The sequence below is a fragment of the Sturnus vulgaris genome, chromosome 4 (assembly GCF_052056855.1).
Source record: "Sturnus vulgaris isolate bStuVul1 chromosome 4, bStuVul1.hap1, whole genome shotgun sequence".
Taxonomy (NCBI): Eukaryota; Metazoa; Chordata; class Aves; order Passeriformes; family Sturnidae; genus Sturnus; species Sturnus vulgaris.
This window is the reverse complement of record NC_142246.1, coordinates 37450658-37466106: the sequence shown is the minus strand read 5'-3', so window position 1 is coordinate 37466106 and position 15449 is coordinate 37450658. Positions and strand designations below refer to the sequence as shown.

The 15449-nt window shown below is 36.2% G+C and overlaps 1 protein-coding gene across 2 annotated transcripts in view; it reads right to left on the bottom strand.

Annotated features, from left to right (window-relative positions):
* SH3RF1 (SH3 domain containing ring finger 1) overlaps positions 1-15449 on the bottom strand; it is an 82053-nt gene that overhangs the window by 21563 nt on the left and 45041 nt on the right. For both annotated transcript variants that reach the window (XM_014878549.2, XM_088163615.1), the window contains exons 3-6: positions 11641-11916; positions 10808-10903; positions 4747-5049; positions 3777-3887 (exon numbers count right to left, since the gene is read on the bottom strand). In XM_014878549.2, the coding sequence (XP_014734035.2) occupies positions 3777-3887; positions 4747-5049; positions 10808-10903; positions 11641-11916 (786 nt within the window). The remainder of the gene's footprint in view (positions 1-3776; positions 3888-4746; positions 5050-10807; positions 10904-11640; positions 11917-15449) is intronic.

Here is a 15449-nt window from a genome sequence, read left to right as displayed (position 1 = left end):
AATGCTGGTGTCTAAAGAACTGCTAATGCAAAATAAAACTTTGGAATAATTATCACAAGTTTTCTACATGAAAATTAAAATTTCCTTAAATTATACAAGCAGTAGAGAGTGTATATGGTCACTAGACAAGAGCACTCTCATTCCTGAAGCTCATTTGTGTCAATTTTGGCTGAAACTTTGTAAATTATTTAGTTCATACAATATTGGGTACCAAACAGCATCCACAAAACATTATTATGGACAAAATAAAATTAATACAACTGGCATTTTTGAACCACCAGAGCAACATAAAAAACTAAAATGCAATCCTATACATTTACACAGATAAAAGAGTCACAGACTCCCTTGGGCTAGGAACTAATCCAAACTGTCATAGAGAAACTTGTTAGACAACAAGACAGCTCAAAATATCTCCTGTTGACAATAAAAATGCCATCTTTCTTACAGGAGATAAGAGAAGACACTAGCTTTTCCTTGCTTTGAGATGCAGGACAGATAAATGTAACAAAGACACGTAAATTTGGAACTACTATAAAGGAATATATTCTTCTCTCGCTCATCCTCTCAGATTTCTTTTTTCTCCTTTAATCTGAGTTTAGCATTATATAAAAGAAGTGTATAAACAGCTTGCTTTCAAGGAACAATTACTTCCAATAGTGTTATAAACACCAAAACGGCTGATAAGAAGGACATCAAATAAACTACCTTCATGCTAAAGAGAAACTCATCCTGTTCTCATCTCACTTCTTTGTCAGTTGCTTAGCATTCAGAAATTAAGAAAAAAGGTAAAGGGAGAAACTTAAGAGAAATACAGGAATTTCAACTTACAAATTAAAAAGAAATACAAGAGCAAAAGGCCTCAAACCAACCACTTCTAATGTATTAAACATACAATCACAATTGCTCCAGAGATTAAAATTAATGCTCAGAATGTCAGGAAGGGTATTTTCAGAAGGGAAACATCTAGAGAAACAATAACATTACTTTCTCTCTTGACTGGCCAGAACTATTTTGCACATTTCTAAACTGAAAACTAGAGTTGATGAAGCAAGAGGAAAAGTGTAAGTAAAAGATATACCTTACAGACTCTGACTTTATAAACTGCATCATCATCTTATACCATCTATCATAAAAGAACACAGGAATAACCTGACTCTAGCCTGAGCTGGCAGTATTTTTCATGCTGAAAACAAGTCAAGAAGAAATAGAACATTATGTACAGAAGGCTATTGATTTTTAAAGAGGGTGGCAGAGAATAATTCAGGTTCTCAATGGGAATTATAAGCCCAGTTTGAAACATAAGCAGGAACATGGTTATCACAAAGAGAAAGTAGCACCCTAAGATACAGGACAATCATACAGCAGGAGTTTCTCTCCATGCTGCATTTAGCACTGCAATTTAATTCCTGTGAATACCCATGGTGAGATCGCCTTTTGAACAAGCTTAAGCAACTAAAGCACCCGAGGTGGTTTAATGACTTTGCACCAGCACCAAACTAAAGTATTTTTCCATGTTGGCATCAAATAAAGAGCTACCAATTCTTAATAACAAACAGAAGTGTTTGTTATTCAGAGAAAATGAAAAAACCCAGCTTCTAACAGAACTTCTGAAATTATGCATTGAATGCTGTCTGCTCAATCCTCTCCAAAACTTGACTATCTCATAAATCAAATCAATTATTCAATGTTTGCAGCATATATATTAACTAGACTTGCATTCTGCCTAACAGCATCTAAGGTGATTCTGTTTGCTCAGTTCTCACAGGTGTTTTCTGAAGGATAGGATCAAAGAAGTATAAAAGACTACGAGGACTAGTATATAAGCAGCCAATTGTTCCTAGTGTAAGATGTATGCTTCATAGGCAAAAAAGACCTGAGGGTCCTTCCTGGTGGATAACAACTTGAACAAGAGCCCACAATGTACATAGGTTGCCCAAAGAGGTTGTGAAGTCTCCATCCTTGGAGACATTAAAAGGCTATTTGGACACAGTCCTGGGCAACTAGTTCTAGGTGGTCTTGCTTGACCGGGTAGGTTAGACTAGACAATCTCAAGAGGCCTTCTAAACTCATCTGCTCTGTGACATTAAAATATGAACCTAAATATGATATTATTAACTTTTTCCAGATTAGCATTAATTTAACAGTAGGATTACATAGATATTCCACAGATTGAAGAAGTCAACAATTTAACCACATTAAGACAAAGCATTGCTACAGCTCAATCTGCCTGCTCAGTAAGGCAGGGCAAAAGCACATGGTCCATATAACTGTCAATAATAAAGCCATCTTTTTGAAGAGCAAAAAATGAGAAATACATTTACTTGGATGAAAGCAATTACTACATCACAAAAGATGACGAAAATTTGTGGCATCAGGATGGATATTTAGCTAAACATAAAGTTTATGCTACCGTGCAAGCAAATTTTCAAGAAATAAGAATCAGGCTAAAAAGGGAAAAGGGTTATACTATCAATAACTTCTTCACTGAAAAAGACTGTGCAGCATTACACCCACTTCTGGCATGTGCCACCATGTATGTATATCATACCAAAAGGAAGTACTGGAGATAATTCAGAAAACATCAGCATCATAATTTAAAGGACTGAAAACTGTTAACTTAAGAGTTCCAAAGAAAGGCGTCAAAATGCTACCAAGCCATACCTCAGCATTTTCGTAAACAGAAAGTTGATACCAGAAGACAGACAATTCTGCCTTAAATTTTGCAGACAAATTTGTAAAATGATGCAAATTTTGCATCAAAATTGGAAGTTGAAAACAAAACTAGGCCTATTTAGCAGCAAGGCTACTCGTCGTATTTTACTTGGCTTAAAGACTGCACAGATAAACACCTAGACAAGATCAAGTCTTGGCGTTTTTTGTTTGGGTTGTTTGATTTTCTGAAGTGAAGATCTATTATTCAACTGTGTTCCACCCCTTAAAAATTAAGGGCATAATTTTAGACCGAAAGAACTTAATTTAGAGAACTCCTAAGATTTAAATAAAGTCTTATTAAAATCCCTTAAATATCTCTGAAAACTGGTATCCACAATCTTTACTGCAGTAAAGTTCTGATGAGTACAGTATGATATATGACATTCCACAGTTTTTATAACATAAGCATAGGAAACTAAAGAATTCCAGTAGGTTTCGGAAAGAAATCCTGCACCTTTGGAAGAAAATGTCATTAGTTCAAAGGAAACAGCATTGCAATGTATTTCTTCCTTTAAAAGATGGCCATTTGCTATGTTTTCCTATTGATCTCCAAGAATCTAACTTCAACATGCTAGACATGTTCTTCATCTGCCACAGGTGTACATGAAACTAAAATCACATTATTTTAATGAGGAGACGGCAGACTTTTGAAGCTTGTTTCAGATAATCTTGAAAATCTCAAGTTAAGTAAAACAGAAACACCTGGCAGCTGTGGACCCAAGTTGATGTTTTTTGTAAGAACCTGCTTGCTTCCCCAAACTTTCCCTCCAGCATAATCTCTCTTCTACTCATGCCTAAAAGACTTTTCTGGAAGGAAGTGTGCTTCTCATATTTACTACAGAGAAATTACAGAGGAAAGCTGGAGAAATGGATATGCAGGACAAGATGAAAACATTGCAGCAATAGAGCTTTTGCGATAGTTAAATCCATACCATCATCCATCACATAGACACAATTCCCATAAAACCATCATTTCAAATCAGTATATTGGAACTTGAGAAAAAAAAATTACTGTAACGACCAAAGAAAAATGAGAAGGCTGAGTTTTCTTAAGCAGTACTTACACCAAGAGCACCTTGGTAGGTAACTTCTGAGGGGAAGGTGAAGGAAGGCCCTGTTGTGACTGGGCTGCTGGGGGGTGGAGTCACAATCAGCCCTGTAGTGCCAATATGAACCTGGGAGAGAGAAAAACCCAGCAGGGTCAGTTCTGTGTAGTTTAGTAAGAGCTGGTTTTGACAGAGCTGAACGCTTCATGGTCAAAATCACCAGTATTCTACTCCTTGTAACCTTAAACTAGACCTAATTTTTAGTTAGATACTCACACAAACAGTATTGGATCACACTGCTCACTTTTTTTTTCCACACTAACATTTGTCAATCTTTGGAAATACACTGAACCAGCTACATGAAATACACTTTTAACCACTGTCAGTTTCCTTTTTTTCCATAAAAGGCTGTCAGATCCCAAAGACATGAAACAAAACACATTGACGAGCTCAGGTAAAACATCACCAATTGCTCTTGGGCTCCATTGCTCTTTCTTTTCCCCAAGTGTAATCACTATATGAAACAGCCAATTTTTCACAAATTACTGAACAAATAAATAAATTCAGATAAACATTTCTACTTACCACAAGCAGGTTAATATGATGCATTTCTAGAATTTGTGTAATCTTCAAGGTGACTTTTCATTTTACCTTTATAGCATGCACTTTATTAATATTCACTATTATATTCAATTTAGAAAAAATAAATCAGCAAATTAAATCACTCCAGTTTCTAGTTTCCACAGTTAAGTAAAAATCTTTGTGGCACTTTAGAATATAACAACTGTGAGAAAAACTAGCCTACAAGACCAAAACTATTGGCTATCACTATATAAGAAGTATTAGAAAATATTTTCCTTAAATGTTCTCATGTTGGAAGATAAGCTTTTCAAAAGTGTGTATTTAGATAGACATGATTATAACTTGATATAAATAAACTGACAGGATCAGAAGCCCTTACAGTCATAGCTGATTTCATGTGAGTTACCTGAGAAGGGGCACTACAGGACAGTCCCGTCAGCTCACTGATGCGGGCTGCTGCTGTTGGGTTGCTGGAGCTGATGAGGACAGGAGGACTGATTTCCATGGAGTGGCGATTCTGAGAAGACTGTGAAGCCTTGTTGGACATGGTGAGGGAGGTAAAAGAGTGTCGTTTTTTGGTGTTTTTCTTAGTATCGGTGTGCTTTTGGGTTGAATTGTTGTGGGCTGCCCCAGAGGTACCTTCTCCAGAGTCAACAGCAGAACCTGAGGGCTTGTCCAATTCTATCAGCTGTTTGGCTGCTGTGTTAAACTACAAAAATCAGTAACAAGTTAGTATTTTTTTTATTTCTAAAAGTCATCCGAACATAACAAAACATCTCTTTTCCTTTTATTCATAAGATAATTTCATCCATGCAACTTAAAACTGTGGCATACCAACCTACTCTACAAATCAGTCAGTAGCAAGTGACAAATCATTCACTACAAACTCAACACACTTATGTTAGGCTGGTCTGGACTACTCACAAAGGTAAAATTTCAATCAACAAAGGACATAATGCCATAATCCAGACATGGCTTAATTCAGCAATAACCACTGCCTGGGTCATCTAGAAGTCAGACTAAAATACAGTGGTCTCCTTTGACTTGATAACAGAAAAATTTGTGCTACAAAACTTGCATGTTTATGTCATTTTCAACCATTTTCTTGTTTTATGTATAACATAATCCCACACATTTGCATGTGGGCTCTTGAAGATATTTCACCTAGTATCCCTTGGTACTTGTGCACATCTTTAACACTACCAAGCAGTGAAAACACAGGCTTCCTAAATGCAGGTTTAAGAACACAGTAAGACAGACTAAATACCCAGCTATATCAGTATACTGCCTGGCAACAGGCACCTATACAGGCAAAAGATGGCATAAGGAGAAATATATATGGGCAATTTTGTGGAAATACCTTCTCAGCTTCTGGATTTTCTAATGTAGAGGCACCATGTCTGTGCCATTTTTTCTCTTTTTTTAAGCTTAGCTAAAGAATTTTTGTTCACAATGAGATTTTTCTATCTGCTAATTTGTAACAACAATACGACATTAAATGCAATCAAATCCTTCCTTTCCAATCAAGAAATGAGGAATTCCACACATTTTCTTCTTACAATGAAATGTAAGCTATATAATGGGGAGGAGGAGAGGAAACCAACAAACAAACCCACTACATCTTTCAAAAACCCTTTATTTTCAGGAAATCTTAGCACTATTAGAAATAATGTCAGAACTCTCACGTAATCATGAGCTGAAATAACACCAGCACCGGTTTTCTGAACTTGTACCACTAAATATGAATACTGTTACTTGAAAAGTGTAGCTGATTATGAAGAAAGGAAAGATCTTTTCTGAAGAACATCAGGATGAAAAGAATGAAATTAGTCACTGGAATTACTATTTCTATTCTTCAGCATATTATTTCTTCTATTTATTTTACCATTTTCCTGCAAGTCTTGAGACACCTACTGTGCTCATGAAGAGTTTTAAAGTAGCATTTTACCCCATCAAAACTTTACTAGCCAAACAACAAACCATTAATAATGATAGCATCAACACTGATTTAAATACAGCTCCCACAAATACCCAGATTATATTCTGAACACAAGTAGGTATCTACAGATATAGATTACGATATATAAGGTAGTGTGTAAAAGAACCAAGTTGTTTTTTTTTTTAATATGGAAGAGGTTGGCAAGTGTTATTTGAAAGATGCCATCTGGAAGGAAATTTAATGCATATACAGAAAAAAAGACAAAGTTCAAAACCAGAACTACTGGAACAATGAGGAGTTGACATAAAAACTTCCTACAGAAGAAGATGAACTCCATGGAACACACTGCAGTGGAGTAGAGGCCTAATGGAGGATTTGAAACAGGTTATGAAGTCAAGAATACAGAATTTTTTTCCTAAATGTTCTTATTGTTGGTCCTTTAGAACGCAGCTGAAGACAACTGGAATCACAGAATCACAGAAACATTTTGGTTAGCAGGGACCTTCAAGATCACCAAGTTCCAACCCATCTGCCACAGGCAGGGATGCCTCCCACTAGACAAGGTTGCTCAGAGCCCCATCCAGCCTGGTCTTGAAGACTTCCAGGGATGAGGCATCCACAACCTTCCTGGGCACCCTGTTCCAGTGCCTCACCACCCTCAGAGTAAAGAATTTCTTCCTAATATCTAATCATAACCTATCTTCTTCCAGTTTGAGTCCATTCCCCCTTGTTCTGTCACCACATACTCTTGTAAAAAGTCCCTCTCCATCTTTCTTGTAAGAAGGAAGGATAGGAGAAGACAACGTCACAGCAGTAGACAATCTTACGAAAAAGGTGGATGCTAGATTTTCCTTCCTGCTATTACTCAAGATGGATCATATGGATCAAAATAATGTTGTATTATTCGTGTATAACAGAAGATATAAACATACTGTTTTCTCCAATGAAGCTCATTGTTTAGATGATTATTGAATTTTAAATTTAGATCAAACATACTTTAAACAGACCAGTGAAGACATTATTTCATAAAAAAACACTGATATGACACTGAAGGATATGAAACAAGTAGAAAATAAGACAAAAAAACCCTACTCTGCTGTTCAGCTTGTCAGGGTCTTATTTGTCATCATGACAAACATGCAGGCTTTTCAAAGTCTAATAATTTTAATTTTATCTATTTTGCACATTTTATTTTTTTTCAACTCAGACTGAAATTCTCTATGTCCTTTCTGAGAATCTAGGTATTCCATACTGTTGATAAAATGGCTGCAACTGTTTCTATTCTTATGTACTCTACATCCTCATTTGCAAAGAACTATCTAATCAGAGAAGTGAAGGGATCACGGAGGAATGAAAAACAAAATCAAAAACCATTTTGCTAACAGCACCCCATGGTACCCGTTACACCTAATTATATTTGTTTACCTACAGAAGCTACCAATGCCTGCAGAATCTGATAACTCCATACAGTGAAAAACCTATTAGGGAAAAGTTAAGGCTTGCCCATGGGATCAATTCAAGACTGATTCAAAGATAAGCAGCATACAGTGCTTTTTTTATGCAGAGAAGCAAGCAAACAACAGTTTCATGAATCTGAAGATGGAAGAGAACTGATTACTGGCCTCCTCTTCAAAGTAACCTGAGGACAGCAACAGCTGCAGAATATTTTGCAGAGTGCAGTTTACTTCTCTTCCTCGAGAAGAGAAACTAAGAACCTGCCTGCATTCTCCAATGAAATAGCTTGCAGATATTCAAGGCCACCAAGGGGCTGAACCCAAATCATGCTATGAAGTGTTTCAATCTAGCATTCCTTTCTGCAACAAATACCTATGTATCTAGGCCCGCAGCTCCTACATCAGTTGCCTTCCTTAACAGATATATTTTCACTGAGATTTGTTCATTTCAGTCTTTACATTCACTTTTTTATTTTTTTCCTGCTCAACTAAATCTTTTCTGTCATAAAAAGCCTGAAATCCAATTCCCTTTCCTACCAAACTCTAGGAAACTGTAGAACTTTCCAAACAGGACAGGACAGAAGCAGCTGGCTGAGTGGCATCTCGTTTCCCCAGCAGGGCTGAGGTCGGCACACAGCTTTCATCTGCCTGCAGACATCTGCAGGAATTACCACTACTTCAAGGTTTCACAGAGTTGTGCTTTGCCACACTTATTTTACAAATTAATTCAGGTATTCTTTACTCACACAAAAGTAAACAAAAGCTGACATTATTTTCTACTGGCAATTTGACTGAAGAGTGATTCCTCTTTCCTGATTTTTATTCTATTCTAGGCATTTATATTTGTATAAGTGTTAAACTAAGTCAAAATATCCAATCTGAGGTATAAGAAATGCATATTGCACCCAGAACTGCAATCTATGCAGAAAAATTCTAATAATATCTGTTTAGTTATGGATAATCTTTCCTTTTGGAACAGAGATAACTGTAAGTGTGATTTAATAGAATCATTCTTAAAATTTCTCTCAAAATGTGTTCAGTCTTACTTTATTGCCACAAATTTAGTAAGTGAAAGTTAGAAAAGATCAGAGTAGTGAACATTGAATCAAACATGATCAGAGATTTTCATGGAATTTCAACATTATCTAAAAAATATCACAATTATTACACCTATACTACAGAATAAACACCACAGACTACGCCCATTTTATAGTTAATGACTTCAGAAATTCTCTAGTAAATGGAGCTACTAATTCACATTTTTAAACAAAAGGATGTGGACTAACATACACAAGGGAAAAGATATGTCTGTTTTTATAACATAATAGAATTCCCTAAAAATAATTACAGGATTGGGAAGTGCAATGAAAACTACCATGTAGAAATCTTTTCAAAGTATTAATTACTTCTCATCTTCATTGTCTTTCATAAAATAGGTAAGAATGGTTTGATATACTTGTTTCTATCAGTTGTCTGTATATTTTTCCAGAATAATAGTTATATACTCTCAGAAACCAGGCATTTCAAAATTCCAACCCATACTTCACATCTCACTGCCCTCCACCACAGGATGCATTTCAGTTTAGTATATACTGAAAAAACCCACCTATCTGATTTGAAGTAACTCTTAGGTTATCATTTATAATACTTATGTGTTGATGCCTGTTCTAAAAGGGTTGACTGAAAATACATTTTCTTAGTTGATGGAATCAGTCTAAAAACATTAACAGGAATACATTTTGTGACTTTTATCTTTATGTAATATTTTTCAAGGCCATATCTCCTTTTCGCAACTTTTGAAGAGATAGGAATGTAGTTGTTAGCTAAATAGCTCAAGTGGCAGCCTTAGGAAAGGGCTTTTTCTAACAAGGCTAAGTAATTCAGTTTGAAAAAACACTACAAAAAGCTTTACTGGCTGAAACGAAGGGGCAGTTTATTGCAAGGAGCTAGGAAAGAATACCCAAGGGCAAGAAATTGTTAAATTGGCTTTTAAAAACTTAAACCGAAGCCAAAATTGCACTAAGCAAGTTGAAACTTTTTTGGTCTTCTTGTGTTTACAGTCATGTGACATTTTCTATATCCAGATAAACAGCTCCTTACATTAAGCTATAAAAATAAATATATATTTTTTCTCTTTTATAAAGAATATATTTTATTTTGGTTGAAAGCCGTAACGTTTTTTAAAGTTCCCATCTCATCATAGGATTCAGAAATTGAATTAATAAAACCTGACTTACTTCTTAGTATGGTTACACATTTCTTCTATGACCTGAAGTACATATTTCTCATCCCAGAGATAACGTGAAAATACTTTTTTCTTTCATCACTTTGCCTCATTTATTTAAATAAAATACTGTCATTGCAGGGAAGTGTATCTTACCAAGTATCCACAGCATACCTATCAGAAAAGGAAAATGCTATTCCAAACCTTTGAATATTTCTGTAATGCAAATTTGAATAATCACTGTTGCTGTACACACTGTTCCTAATTGTTGATGTTTTCCCATATAAAAGATACAGCTTTCAACCCTTAAAAATTTAAAAGTCTGGGGAAATTTTCTCAACTGCTACCTCTTACTGTCCATTGTAACACAGGAGAAATGCAGGAAGATACAGAAGGTTTTAAATATGGCTCTGTTGATGAAAAAGCCAATCCCTTACCTGTTTAACAACAGCGTATACCCTTTGACGTCCTAGTTGTGCTAATTTGGTTGTGAGAGGTGGATATTAGGGACAGTGCAAAGCTAACTATTTCTCTGACTTGCTGACTGCTTTCATTTTGTGGCTAAGTGTGGTTTGAATTGACTGCATAACTCCAGTATTAAGAAGAAAACATAGTGACTGCCTCCAATTACACTCATTTCAATTCATTCAATAAAAATAGGTATCAAATAGCTACGTGAAAATCACTCGTTCAAATGCTGAGGCCATTAACTTCCCCAAAGAGCCTTTTAGGTCTAGGATTATTTATATCTCAGATTATTTTAGAATCATCACCAGTACTGATTATTTTTCCTTTCAGATAATTAAACACACAGTGGGCACAGCCTTACTGAGGACTCAACTTTACTCACCTCAACATATGAAATTGGAAATATTCCTATCTTGTCAGCCAGCATTCCTTCTGCCCAGTTTTCATCCACACGGCGAATTACAGTCAGAACATCATCCTGTGTGAACATGCAGTGATTATGTCTCCCAGCTCTAATTTAACTTCTCATTTAATTTTCCTCCATAACACAGGAGTAATCAGAGAAGGCGGGACACAGACAAGAACAGCAGAGAAGGCACTCTATAAGAGGAATATGCTGCTTTTGGGGTTGAAGTCAGTTCAAGCTATTCTTTTTCCTATTCTGTCAGAGTTCAACTAACTGCCCACATCTCAGTGATCTGACTTGGTCTTTAGTGCCAGTCTTACTGTCATGTTCAGCCCAAGTTACTCATCAGCCCCCCTCTAATTCCTTGGCATTAATCAACTGAACTGCAACCATTTTTCTTCTCGACTGACTCATTACCTAACCTTCCCTAGATGTTGTTTTTCTATTTAAGTACTTAAGAACACTGCTAGCGGTATGACTTCTTTCACATCTGCAATTTGAGTGTTTCTTTAGAAGATGGAATGTTTTTAATTCACAACATAGGTTATTTCTCATAAATCAGGAACATCACTACTGCAGTTATGAAAAAATGCATCCTCAGAAATAAAGCATCAGATAAATTATATGTGACTTAGAAAGAGAAGGCAAAATGAATCAATATAGGAGAAATACTTGCAGAATTACTTGTCCTTTTCATACGTGTGCAGCTCCAATAAGAAATGCAGGTAAGACTACAAAACAATTGTATTATTTCTTATCCAGATGAATGAAATTATTAGAAGAAAATAGTAATTGTATTCTCTTTTTACCTTTGCAAATGGTAAACAGTCTTTATCTGCTTCCTTGTCTTTTACTTCAAAATCATAAAGTGCTTTGCACTGAGGCGGAGGTTGAGGTAAAGGCTTAATAATCTGAACAAAATTGGTAGGAAAAAAGCCATGGATGCCATTGACTTCTCCATGATACCAATTTTCATCCACCTGTCGACGTAAAATGATGATGTCTCCTTTACTGAATTTAAGATCTCCAGGTTCTTTTCCCTCGTAGTTATACAATGCTTTGGCACATGGTAACTGAGGTACACCCTAAAGAAAAATAAAAAAATAATAGACCATTAGAATTAGATGAGCATTACTAAATAGAATTTATATTATATTTTTGGAGAGTATAAATGAAACGGCAAAGTATTAAATTGCAAAGTAACATTATACACATATTTTATTGCAATGAGTCTACCAATTTTACCCACACAAGTGGGAAAAGCTTCAGTTCTCTGCAGTCTCAAGATCCCTTTAAGTTGCTAGACGCAGGAAAGGCAAAGAAACATAATACTTTAACCCTCATGTACTAATTCACTGAGATTAGACATTAAAAAAAAAAACAAAGCAAGCAAACTGGAAAGCAACCTGACCGCATGAGAGACCACTGGCAGAAAAATGCTGCAAGAAAATACAACATGGGAATAAACAATTTGCTCTAAGACCTTTAAGGCAGGTTTCTTGCCTGACTTTCTTCTTATCTTCCTCACCTTATTTATAGGCAGAGAATAATAAGGAAGAGGACATAACAGAGGTGTTTTCCAGCTTGAAAAACATGTCTCAGTCTATTAAAACTGAAAAATTTCTCCTGGAGCAACTCTTTTAATTCAATTATTTATTTAAAACCACAGCTAATAAGAATTACTGGAAAAGATCTGTTGAAGGTTGCATCCTTGGGTTTCCTTCACTTGATTCCTCCATAATATCTGAAAACTGTAGATCATTGGTGCTGCTCTTGAAAGCTTATCAGAAGGACTGAAATTTAACACTGTCACCCTCCCTTATATACACTGCAGGTATTATTTTTTATTTCCTCAGCCTGTATCTCCAAATTTTGCAAGAGAGAGCCATAAAACTCTACAACTCTAGTATTAGGGCTACTGCCTTCAAAATTTAAATACGTGGAGGGGTGTTCACCACCCTAATGATGCAAAATGAGGCAAACAGCAGTAACTTGCATTACTAACAGAGTCTTTCCAAAGCAAAGGCAGCCTTTATAGTCACACAGAGCATAGTATTTCACACCTTTGATGCAAACCCATACGGAAAAGGCAAAATTTAATGAAATTCAAGGTTGCTGATATTATTTACCACATCTACTCTATGGTATGTCTCTCCTCTCAAGTCTTCCACCAGCTCAGATTGTAAACTGGAGTAGCACTTACAATATGTCACACACAATGTAAGGAAATTCTCAGAAGGAATCATCACTTTGAGTCTGTCCATTGGGCAGAAGACTGAGTTTTGATAATGAATTGCGCATTTAACAAAATTTTATCTTTCGATATAATCCAATTTGTTTGGACAGCTTCAATTTTTGTCCATGCATGTTAGTGTCCCAAATGTATAAATAACACCTCAAAGATTAACTTCTCTAGTAATCATTTTTTCTATACCAAACAGTCAACAGAAAACCATGTGTATATACATAGGTAGAGAGGAGTATGATTTACATATGAACACAGGAAAAATCAAAGTTCATTCTACTGCCTCCAGGATGAATATGAAAAATATTGTATTCACAGGATCCAAGCAATTGTTCACAACTGGCAATCTCCAGACTGAATCAAACAATAGTTTTCTTTGTGATCACACTTAATTGCATCAGTGCACAATGATGACACACTCTGTAGAAACCTGGATACGGAAAAAGACACCAACTAGAGAATTTGTGGGCCTCAGCTGAGTGAGGGGAAAATTAACGGTCAGAATAGAAGAATTAAAAAGTTATTAATATATATATGTATACATATTTTTTAGTTTTATGTTCTCTGCAGAGTAAACAGAATAAAGGAAAGAGCCAGTGTAGATGGAGTAAGAACAAGTGCAAAGAGAGAACTGTGGGGGAGAGAAAGCAAAAGGAAAGACACTTCTAAACAAGAGAGGAAACGCTACTTGCTTATCCCTTTCCATCACAATAACAAACAAGCAAACAAATAAGAAAACAAAAGGATTAGGAGCCAAGAATTACTTGACAGAAAGCAATTATGCTAAGCAATTATGGCTACTACAGGATTTAGAAATCTCTCTTGCACCAGAGGTAATGGTTTGACTTCTTCCAGGAATCACCCCGTTGTCCTGGGAGAAAGTTTTCTAGTCCCCATGCTGAGAAACAGGTTTTAGATCAACTTTGCTTGTAAAATACAGTTGGAAAAAAAAAAAAATCTCTTTAAAAACAAACAAAACAAGCCAGGAGTACCAGCGCAGATCATGTCAAAGCAATCAAACTCATTAGATATGATTTAATTGTTAGAACTCCATATTGCATCTATGCAGTTTATCACAAAGGCTCCCACAAACAAATCTGCATACAAAAGTACAAACATCTGTTTATGTTTTATAGGAAGTTCCTTTCCCAGTGTAAAGGTTGAGTTTCTGCAAAGCTTGTTTCCCACATTAAATAGAAATGGTTCCAGTCTGCAATTCCAAATAAAACAAAGTTCAACAAAACACAGAGTTCCCAGTTGGACTGCCAGGGATTAAAAAGATGCAGTTAAATGACTGAGAGGAGAAGTGGATGACTTTTCCTTCTGTCCCAGGGGGAAAATGAAGTGAGAAAGAGCGGGTGCATGGGGAGGGCTGCTTTTAGGGGTACAGGACCAAGAGCCCTCAAGCTCCATCTCCACATTCCTCCTGCTCTGAGCACCCTGGAGCCGCGGCTCATGGCCGGCGCCTTCCGGGCCCTTGCGGTGAGGCAGCTCCAGCCCCCTTCTGCCCCCCTGGCCGCTCACCAGCAGACACGGCCATGAGGACACACCGAGCCAGAGTTTACATTTCACTCCATGTCTCTCACTTGGCTAAACATGAAAGAAAGGCTTTGGAAGAAAAGCTTTGCAGCCTACCCTTAAGTTTACAGCTGCCACTTATCCTGCCAGCTCTTTGAATATGCAACAACAACAATAACAACAAAACCAAGACAAAAACCATTTTAGGAAACTAAAATATAAAATTCAGAAAGACTCCACAGGACAGGTTCTCAGAATTATTTCCTTAGTCTTTATGCACAAATATCTGAACTTCTAACGCTACTGCTGATAGACAAACCGTTTAAATTAACTTTTAGCTAAGGCATGGATATACATATATTTCACATGCCAGATTGGTTAAAAGAAAATAATACATGATGACATCAAAACATACAGCTTAAAAAGAATATGAGAAAATGCATATGCATTCATATATATGAGGCTCAGGTTCCTCAGTTTTCTTCTCCTAACCCAGATATTTTGTCTTAGAAACCTACAGAATGCACAATTTTGTTCTTTGGATTTATATTTTTGTTTTCAGTCACCATATTTCGAACTTTATTTTAATTTTTTTAATGGGCAATATGCAACTATATGTATTTTTCATAAGCTTAAGCCAAGAGAAACTTATGCCTGCGGAGGACCATGAGATCTGATTTCCTTTAAAAAGAAGTTTTGGTGGCAGAAGCCCAAATGTAAATATGCTTACACTGGCACAAAACAGTGTTCATTCTGTACTTATTGCACTTGAAGAACCAACCTAAGCTCAAGTAGCAAAAAATAGTAAACCCTCACTCAAGGAAATGAATGGAACAGATACTGGATAATCTGCAT